This window comes from Amphibalanus amphitrite, unplaced genomic scaffold (genome assembly GCF_019059575.1).
Source record: "Amphibalanus amphitrite isolate SeventyFive unplaced genomic scaffold, NRLGWU_Aamphi_draft 000295F_arrow, whole genome shotgun sequence".
Lineage (NCBI taxonomy): Eukaryota > Metazoa > Arthropoda > Thecostraca > Balanomorpha > Balanidae > Amphibalanus > Amphibalanus amphitrite.
The window spans coordinates 398,000-408,095 of record NW_024881790.1 but is presented as its reverse complement, the minus strand read 5'-3'; the positions used below and the strand labels follow the sequence as shown (position 1 = coordinate 408,095).

At 55.5% G+C, this 10,096-nt stretch overlaps 2 protein-coding genes across 2 annotated transcripts; both read right to left on the bottom strand.

The window, feature by feature from the left end:
• Nucleotides 1–2,155: 2,155 nt before the first annotated feature.
• LOC122387701 (ATP-dependent DNA helicase PIF6-like) lies at nucleotides 2,156–2,719 on the bottom strand. Its single transcript, XM_043378109.1, has one exon. The coding sequence runs from the start codon at nucleotides 2,650–2,652 to the stop codon at nucleotides 2,203–2,205; it is 450 nt and encodes a 149-aa protein (XP_043234044.1). The 5' UTR covers nucleotides 2,653–2,719; the 3' UTR covers nucleotides 2,156–2,202.
• Nucleotides 2,720–2,857: 138 nt separating this feature from the next.
• LOC122387707 lies at nucleotides 2,858–9,418 on the bottom strand. Its single transcript, XM_043378116.1, has 6 exons — nucleotides 7,725–9,418; nucleotides 6,407–6,508; nucleotides 6,262–6,365; nucleotides 4,025–5,906; nucleotides 2,951–3,142; nucleotides 2,858–2,870 (listed from the first exon to the last, which is right to left on the bottom strand). The coding sequence occupies exons 1-6, from the start codon at nucleotides 9,416–9,418 to the stop codon at nucleotides 2,858–2,860; spliced, it is 3,987 nt and encodes a 1,328-aa protein (XP_043234051.1).
• Between the last annotated feature and the right edge of the window lie 678 nt (nucleotides 9,419–10,096).

Sequence of the window (10,096 nt, the reverse complement as noted above, 5' to 3'; positions counted from 1 at the left end):
ATATGCAAGTACAATTTTCAAGGGTTTGCGATATCCCTAAGCGGGCGGTGCCTTGCAGCCTATGCCGTGCTGACTGATAGTCAAATGTTTAATGACATGCCGGCTATAAGCCATCGATCGGATTTCATCGGAAAATATGTCTAACGTTAACAAAACACTGTGGTATGCCTGAGTCATTTTCACGGTAGTTTATTGACTTTTTGATAATATTTTGGGTGGATATTGATCAGAAAAGAATGCGCTATCCGAATATGTGCGTTTCATGGTCAATTTTTAACGTTTTCGATGCGTTATGATGTTGTAAAGGACAGCGCACTCTGCGCGCATCACACTTTCAAATAAATTTTTCATTATTAAGGAAGTGGTAGTAAAAATCACTTTTTCTTTTCATTCATTGCATCACACGTGCAATTACCTAAAAAATGGTGCCATACCGATTTCATTCGGCCAAACCGTTTTCAAACGGCACCGATTTTATGTCTACGAGGCACGAAATCGTCCATTTCTGTACAACAAAAGGTCCTGATGTGCACGTGACGCGACCAACGTTATAAAACTATATCAATACGGTAGCTTTATCTCTCCTCTATCGATCGGTGGCAACCGCGTGTCGCTGTGACCACCGGTCGTCAAGATATAGGCCCGGAGAGGAGCAGGCGTCGGAGCGATTTCGGCCGATGTCGCCGTTTTTCGCGCCCCGTGTTAAACCAATGGCGAGCGTGCCTCGTGCTCGCGACCCTGCCAGAGACGCACCCTTGGTCGGATCGCGCCCAAATTTTAATACCATCGTTCGATTTGACCACGCTTGGTGCCTGCCAAATTTCACGCCCCTACATGGCGCCGTTCCGGCGCAAGACACCCAGATGTGGATGACACTTTTCGTTTGTGACACACAGACAACTTCTCTTTTATAATATATCCGACTAGATGGCCATGTTTGCGCGATAACTGTATAGATTCGATAGATATTGTTAATGGGGGCATTAGTTTGGGTGTATGAGGTTATATTCTTATTTGTATGAGCTAGGTGAAGTTTGACATTTGGTTTTAATTGAACTGTATGGTATGCTGGTGCTGATTACCGGGTTGTTTGAGTCTTTCGGATGTTGGGCCCTTATGCACTCAAACTTAACATACACTACAATACCCTACCCTACCCAGGATGGATGGATGGATGAACGCGATAACTGTACGTTTCGATGGCTATTGTTCATGGTGCCATTAGTTTGATGTATGAGGTTGATTTTTATTTGTATGAGTTAGGTGAAATTTGATTCTTTAAAGTGTATGGTATGATGGTGCTGATTACGGGTTGTTTGAGTCTTTCGCATGCTGGCCCTTATGCACTCAACCCTACCATATGCTACACTACCCTACCCTACCCAGAAGTTCTACTCAACACATACCAAACCATGCTTTATTTCTTGCCTTACCCGTAAGACGCTGGTTGTATCAGTCACCACCGCGGCTAAGAAGATGCTGTCGGAGAATCCAGCGCAGCGCTCGTGCGTCCTCTTGTCTTCCTCGGGGCTGACACTAAGTCATGTCGTGATAAGAAGTGGAAGCAGCAGCTGCAGTGCGCAGGTGACAGTACATGCCATGTTTCTGCAACGCAATCAAATCTAGTGAATACAACAGTGAAATACTTACGTGTCGCTCTGTGTGGCTATTAGCTTTTACCCCGCAACCCGCCACGTGGAGGCTGCCACATCGGGTTGCGTCTCTATTTAACGCCCGAGACCCCTCACCGAGTGCAGAGCGCACACCTCTGGTGAGGGAAGACACGGCGGCCGTGGGCAGCGGCAATAAGGCCCCCCGAGAAGTACTCGGTGTGTGCTACTCGCAGCCGATTGTATAGCTGGGGGCAAACGCCCACTGTTAGATGTGCTCTCAAATATCAAAATATATCATCAAAAATCAAATATATCATCAGGGCATATCAAACATGTTTTATAACATGCCACTCAATACATTGATTTATCCTCAAAATATAAGTTGCGCTCGCGCATTGGAGGTCACCAAAGCCAGTTGCGGCATTTTATGTTAATGTGTAAATTTTCCACTTGGCGGCGCATTGGCTCGCCATGATTGATCCGTCCTGCATCACGGTCGGCCGGCCGTTTTCTCCTCGTTGCTCCTCGCTCCTCCTCTCCGCGTTGCTCGTAGCGCTCTGGCTACCCGTCGCCTCTGCGACCCGTGGATCTACCGGCCTTCACCTCGGCCCATCACCTCCGTGTACACCACATTGGGTGTTGCGCCCTGGCCACCTCTGGGCAGCGCGATCCTCAGATCCGCCGGCCGGCCGACCCGCGATGCAGCCACGTACAGCTGCCCGTGGCTGAACACTGGCTCCTCCAGAAAGACCGCGACCCGACCGAGCGTCTGCCCCTGGGCTTTGTTCACCGTCATGGCGAAACCTGGCCGCACGGGGAACTGGCGACGCTCCCAGCGGAAGGGAAACGCGTCATCCGGGGGCTGGAGTGGGAGCCGTGGAATTAGCACCTGCCTTCCGGCGTTTTTGCCGCAGGCGATGGTGGCCTCCATGAGTCGCGGGCTGATGATACGACCAGCGATAAGTCGCGTGCCATTGCACAGTCCGTCAGTGGCGGACAGATTACGAAGTAGCATGAGTGGCATGCCTGGCTTTATCATCAAGCAGTGAGGTGGGAAGCCGGGAGCGCACAGAGTGTTTAGATACTCATGTGGGATATCCAGCTGCTCGGCCTCCTCCACCAGACTGTCGGCGCTCAGCAGGCGGACGGCCTCTCCGGGGAAGCGCTCGGTGACTGCGGCGTTCAGCTCGTCGACCCGAGTGTTCCGCGGCGCGAGCACCGCCCGCGACGCCATCCACTCTCGGTCACCGTGTCGCCCTGCCAGGTCATCAAACACCCAGTCAATGACAGCGTCGATATCGGCATCCATCACCAGGTGCGGGGGCAGCTGAACGAACCCATCCTCGGGGCCCTCTGCGCGCCCCTCTCCCAGCTCGAGCAGCCAGTCACAGAACGCCCGCAGCTCTGGACCGTCCGGCCCGGCTGCCCGCCGCGCCCGCATGTTCTCCAGCAGCGGCGCCACAATGAAGTGACGCCACAGCGCTGACCGCCGCAGACAGGCGTCCACCACCTGTGCGCGGGTACCGTGCCTGAAACGGACAAAAGATGCATATAAAAACGCGCCGAGACGGCCACTAATGCTCAGAAATGGCTGTTTAGCCGGCGCCCTGGTGGGGGTCTAAGCCACAGGGGAAAAACTAAAGCATTAACATTTTTCGGGAAACGTTTTTCTGCGAAACTTTCTCATCAAGGTTGTACTGTCAATTTTATCAGCGACGCATTCCGCTCGTTGAGACGCGTCGAATGAAGTATAATCTCACCTCAAAAGTCCGACTGCAAAATCTGACCTAGGGTCGAGGTCGTGACCCTACCGGTAAAGGTAATGTGTCATAACTGTCGATTTGTATTGTTTAACTGAATCCATCTAACTAACGCGTTTGTATCGTTCTAACATGTTTACCTAAAGTTATCGCAAAAAACTGCTGGATGACCCGTCTTAATCTTAATCTGGAGACCCGTTGACGTTATGTGACCGGAAGTAAGAAATAACTCATACGATGCACAGTGAATTTATTTTCGGCCATAACAAATTTAGCCCAGATTTCTTTACTGGGCTCACTGTGTGGGCGAGTGTGAGTGTAAACTGGCGAGTGTGGTCAAAAAGCCCCCCCCCCCCCCCACCAGGGCGAAGCTAAATAAACCACAAAACATGCGGTCTACGATCAATCCGCTGCGGCAGTGTGTTTACGACGCTGGCATCGATATAAATCAGTGAATACGTTTTGAAGGCATAGCGGTTGAATGTTCATGGCTACGACTTATTTCACATGTTAAACTGCAATAATGTGATTGCGCCGAAGAGCATTATATCAGTCGTATTCAATTGCACATTTATAACAACAAACGTACCACAGCTATTTTTGTATATACTTTTTTCTCATACACACTGAACGCCTGTTGTTGTTAGTTACCTGATGACTGGGAGAATTTGGCGGAAATCCCCGCCCAGCACGAGGACTTTTCCGCCGAACGGCTCCTCGCTGCCAGTGACGTCACGCAGCGTGCGGTCGAACGCCTCCAGGTGGTGACGGTGGGCCATAGGCGCCTCGTCCCACACGATGAGCGCCGTCCGTCGGATGAGCTCCGCCAGCGGGCTCTGCGCGCTGATGGCGCACGTTGATGTCGCGTCCACCTGCAGCGGTGCCTTAAAACGCGAGTGGTATGTGCGCCCGCCGTCCAGCAGAGTGGCAGCAATTCCACTGAAGGCCACTGCGAGCGCTACCATACCCTGCGAGCGCACCGCCGCCAGCAGCGTGTTGAAGACGTACGTCTTTCCGGTGCCACCAGCGGCGTCCACGAACACGGCCAGCGGACGCCGCCCGTCGACGGCCGTCATCACCAGGTCGAAGACGTGGCGCTGCGGCGGCAGCAGAGTGGGCAGCTGGATGGCCACCTGGTCTCTGAGCGCTGCTGCGTCATATTCCAGCTCCTCTTGAATGAGCCGCGGCAGCTGGCGCAGCTCGGCGGCCTGCTGCAGCTCAGCTGCCCGCGCCCGCTGATCGGGCGTCACCTCCGGCAGACCGAAGTCTCGGAGCTCTTTGCCGGCCTGCTGTAGCTGCCGCTCCAGGTCCACCAGTGTTAGTGCAGCGCGCAGCTCGTCCGGCAGGTCGCGATGACGACGGCCGAAGTCATCAGACATGGCGTCCAGGTGACGCCGGAACAGCTCTGACGGATCGGCTGGTGCGCAGAAGAGCAGCAGCGTCACGAAGAGGCGCCGGATTTGAGCCGGCATCTGTGCGTGCGCCGCGTCCTCCATCGTCACCTCCCACTCGCGGTCGTCCTGCAGAAGGCCGCGCAGGCAGCACGCCTCACGATAGGTGGCACAGACCACGCCGTCCACGGTGCGCAGCTCCTCAAAGGACGTCGCCCCCGCGACGTGGTGCAGCAGCACGCGGAGATAGAACACGTCGCCGTGACGCGGTGAGAGGCTCACCACGCGGCCGATGGCCTCTGCCGCCTGCTGTTGGCGCCGTTTGCGCCACACCTTCTGGCCGGCCTGCCAGGTATACCGCGACGGGAAGTCCGGGTAGAGCAGTCGGCGGCAGTCCGGGTCGGCGGCGGCCGACTCCCGGTTATACTCCAGCCAGGCGGTGAGGTGGGTGCGTCGGGCGGCCTGAGCCGCCTGCCGCTCCTGTCCCGGCTCGAAGTACACCAGCTGGTGATCCTCGAGGTGCACCTGTAGAGCGACCACGTTCGGCTGCCGCTGGCTCATCGGCATGTCGAACAGACGCCAGCAGGCTTCACTGGCGCCGATCGAGCGCATGTCCTGGTACTCGGCGATCTCGTCATCGCCGCCGATCAGGTTGTCAGCGCGCACCATCTGGCGGTCCGGGCCCTTGTAGATGTACCTGAAAAGATACTTGACACTCTGCACCGAACAGCACACCTCCACGTTCACGTGAGCCTCATATTTCAGGGACAGGTATGGAGAGAAGGGTACCACCCACTGGTTGGTGATGAGCCGCCCGTCACGCACAAACTCCTGGCCGCCCTCGGCCGCCGGTCGCCGCCTGTAGACAGGGTACGGATGGTCATCCCGCCACTCTGTCTCGTTGGCGAACGGCTTGGGGAAGCCCTTGGAGCAGCGGCCGCCGTCCATGCAGGCGGCCGTCGGGTTGGCGGCGCCGCACTGGCGGTGTACCATGGTACTCACCACGATTTCGTGCAGGCGGCGCGCCTGGTCTGACCTGGCCGGGTCGGGCAGTTCCGCCGTGATCACCGCGTCTACATCGTCGGCAGTCCGCGGGCGGTCCTCCTGCCGGACGATGACCAGGATATGGCCGTGCGGCAGACCTGCAGGGAAAGTAAATAATGTTTTAAGCGGCGATTGAGATAGAATAGGACCTTAAAAAATTAACTTCAGGTCAAAGTCATGTGGTGACTTTTTATGAACCAACATGACCTTTCGGGCCACTGCTGGCTATAAGCTGCACTTTGCTCATTGCAACTGGGCAGATGTTGCGATTCTGAAAAAAGAAATCTTGCGGTTTAGACTTGTAAGTTCGACCTGACCTAAGTGACCTGAGCGCTAAAATTATGCACACGACGTAAAATTGATGCATGATGAGCTGTATTGGTTTCCTTCACACTCCCTCCTCCCCCCCCCCCCACACACACACACGAACACAAACCTTTAGTGCCTACTCACCTCGTTTTTGGAACTCGACCACCATCAGCATGGAGACACAGCGTCCGAAGATGCCGCTGGTGGTGAGCTCCTTCAGCAGGGCCTTCAGCTTCAGGTGGAACACCCTGGCCACCAGATCGGGGCGGGATGCGCATCCTGGCCGGGCAGGAGCGCCGCCTGGATCTCAGGCCAGTTTGGGTTGCAGGTGAACGTCACGAAGTACGTCGGCCTGCCGTACACTCGCACGATGGCCATGGCGTCTTGGTACCTGATTCATTGAGACAAAGGTAAAACACCAAATGAGGAAATGAAGTATCGCAAAAATCCTATCTAAAGGCTGACATATACACCTATCACAACGCGACCAACTGGTTGGGGGAGAGAGAGAGGGGGGGGATGAGATTGTGTGGCTCTTTGGAATTGTGGCCTTTCGTGACCTCACCACACAAATGTGACGTCATCAGTATTCAAAATAGAGCCCTTCCGTTCTCGAGAGCCCAGAATATCCGTAGTTACATGAACACGGTCATATCATGAAAATTTCATGACCCTGACCCAAATGACCTTTGACCTGTGACCTACTTTTCGAGACCATGTTTGGCCGGAATCGCGATTCGGAGTATGTCGGCTCGCATTAGCCGCGCGTTTGCAGTCTTTTCGTGGTTTCAAGCGTTCAAACAATGTGATATGATGTTGGTCCCAGGCATTAGGGTGGGTATCAAAGTCACCTGAAGGTCAGGTCAGGTCATTGACCTTTGATGACCTCGGCTCACTTTTCGAGTTTTACATGTTTCGAGGCTAGCTATTCTTTGGAGCTGAATTCGAATTTAGCGACCATTTGAACATGTACGAAGTAGTTTTGGTGCCTTCGGATTTCGGAACATGTTATGAAGCTGACAGAGACGGTTGACACCTACCGCGAATACCCGGCAGAACACCTACTGGTTGACCTGACCTGACCTGACCCGACCTGACCTTAATGCATGAAGACATCATTGCGATCAAAACTAATATGATATTCGTGATAACCACCCCGGAAACCCCATAACAGCCACACTTTACGACGTTCTAACAGGTCCCGGTTTTCCCGACTTTTGGGTAATTGAACTGACCTCAGAGGTCACCATTTGACCTATGACCTTAAAACCGTGTACCGTTGGCTTCGTCTCGTAACGACCTACACGATGTTTTTTTCGGCGAGGCTCTATTTGTAACTAAAGTCATTTGACATGACCTGGTGACCTGACCTTGAGTGATCTTGGTATGCAATTTTCACAACACATGCAGAATAGATGCATTATGATGTGTACCAAAAACGGTGGCAACAATTTTTGAGATATTCACGAAAAACCCCAGCGGGGCGGGGGGGGGGGCTGTTCAAAATCACACTTCCCCCCCCCCCCCAGCAGGGCACGGATTAAACATTTGATTCAACAACCGATTTCTACATAATAAGCAATGTAACGCGCTCGTAAATAATTCACCTGCGCTGGTAGTACCGGGGCCCGCCGGTGAAGGAAGCCGGCAGGATGACACGCTGACCGACGCGGTCTCCGCCGGCCAGCTCCCTTTCGGCGTCCCCCGGCAGCGCGTCCTGTAGGCGCTGGTACAGCTCGGCACGCAGGCCGGCCTGGTTCCGAGCCAGGTACAGCAGACGCTGGGTCTCTACGCGCGCAAAAGCCATGCACACGTACTCCTGAAACAGGCGTCCTGCGCGGAACAGTGAGTCATCGAGGTCGGGTCGCAGCTGCAGCCGATGAGCGTAGTACTGCATCAGCGACACGCCCCTCACGTCCCCGCGCCCGTTTGCCACCGCCTGCCGTAGGTCAGGCTGCCAGCCGTCTGTGCCAAACGGCAGAAGGAGCACGAAGTGCAGAGCCTCAAACGCCCGGTGCGTCTCATTTACCGTCTGGAGGAACGGACCTTCGGCATCGGCACGGCGACGCAGCACGATGTCCTGATGGACGGGCTCCTCGTCCATCAGCACGGCCACCTCCCGGAACCCCTCGGCGCGGTTGTACCGTCGGGGGTGCTGGTCGGCCGGGCGGGCGTCGGCACTTACCACCAGTCTCTGCTGCTGAACCTCCTCCTCTGGCAGCTCGGCGGCGTGGATAAAGTCCTGCACATAGGGATTTACCTGACGCAGCAGGACCTGCAGCTGTTCGAGCAGCGTCAGCAGGCGCGCCCGCTCCGGCTCCCGGGTGCCGCGGGGCAGCGGCACGTGTCCTAGACGCAGCGCGGCCTCGGCCGCCGGGTCGTCACAGTCCGGGTCATTCACATAAATCTGGGCGAACGACGGCCGCTCCCCGTCTCTGGCCTGCAGCGGACCGACGCGGTGGTACAACCTACCTTGAATGATCACTGATGGTGCATACCCACCGTCCGCCGGCCTCACCTCCCGTGTCATCATAGACGCCAGCGACAGCGCCGTGTTCAGGCGCCGGGAGTGCTGTCTGAATGTGCGTGCCTCCAGCGTGTCACCCGTCCACAGTTCACGGAGCAGCGGTGGCGGGGCGGGCAGGGGATCTAGGTTTACCTTTCCCCCCGAACAGCACAGAGTGGCCCGCTCCTCTCGCCAGAGGAGGGCGCCGCAGTGCGGACATACCGTGTCGCGTGCCCCCGTGTCGAGCCTGGCCACCGGCTGGCGACCGGACAGCACAGAGTCGGCGTCACAGGCGGCTCGATTGGCCCGGTCGGCTCTGCGGCGCCCCTCTATGTGACCCCTCGCGTTGGCCGCCCGTTCTGCGTCACGTACCTCGTCTGGCAATTCAGCCCGCCGCTGTCGCTCACGTTCAGCGTGCGCCGCTCTCTCGGCGTCACCGAAGGCCGCCCGCCGCTGTCGCTGTCTTTCAGCAACCGCGTCCCGTTCAGCCTCATCCATGGCAGCCCACCTCTGCCGCTGCCTTTCAGCGTCCGCTTCTCTCTCGGCGTCATCCATGACAGCCCGCCGCTGTCGCTGCCGTTCAGCGTCCGCTTCTCTCTCGGCGTCATCCATGGCAGCCCGCCGCTGTCGCTGCCGTTCAGCGTCCGCCTGCCGTTCAGCATCATCGAAGGCCGCCCGTCGCTGTCGCTGCCGTTCAGCGTCCGCTTCTCTTTGTGCCTCATCGAAGGCCGCCCGTCGCTGTCTTTCCCGCTCGGCGTTACGGAGCGCCTCGGCCTCCCGCCTGGCCTGAGCCATCCGTTCACGCCGCCGGCGTTGAGCGGCAGCATTCGCCGCCCGTGCAGCACTGCCCCGATCATGACGCGGCATGGCTGTCTAAGTTAGCTGGGCAAAAGTGCAGACAGTAGATGATGCTTTTGGACAACTTATGAGTAATCAAGCTAACGGCAGGTATGGTACCTACCCGAATGACTCGAATTACTCAATCAAATAACTCCGCGCAAAGTTTCAATGATCAGCCGTTGAGCAAGGAAATTCACATCAGGGCTTACTGAGACGATTAACAATCAAGTGAGCGCAGATAATACGCACAAAAAGGCGCAAAATTTCACTCAAACGATCGCCTCTCGAATAGTCAACAGTCATCCCAACACCGAAACCTATTACTCGAGGCTCGAGCCTGTGGTGCATTCACTCACCGGCTGCTCTTGCTGAAATTGTTTACCACTATTGTTGCGTGTCCCGTTGCTATGCGACAAATCAAGGTCGTGGCTAAAAAGGGAACGAAAATTTTCATCAAGTTTTGATGAATAAATCTCTCACGCTATGCAAATAAAATTTTACCTTGAAGTGTACCTACTTAAATATCTAAAATGTTATATGAGGAATCATATGAGTTATATACGTAGAAACACTTGCTCTCTCCATCTTAAAATTTCAGTCATATCGTAACCGCGATCTGATGTACTACGGTAT

Bases quoted from the DNA above. Each gene is read 5' to 3' on its own strand.
- LOC122387701 (XM_043378109.1), bottom strand. From the start codon at position 2,652: ATGATAAAGCCAGGCATGCCACTCATGCTACTTCGTAATCTGTCCGCC.
- LOC122387707 (XM_043378116.1), bottom strand. From the start codon at position 9,418: ATGGCTCAGGCCAGGCGGGAGGCCGAGGCGCTCCGTAACGCCGAGCGG. The intron at 5,907-6,261 runs GTGAGTAGGCAC...CTTTCCCTGCAG, and splicing joins GGTCGAGTTCCAAAAACGAG to GTCTGCCGCACGGCCATATC. The intron at 3,143-4,024 runs GTAACTAACAAC...TGTCCGTTTCAG, and splicing joins CAAATTCTCCCAGTCATCAG to GCACGGTACCCGCGCACAGG.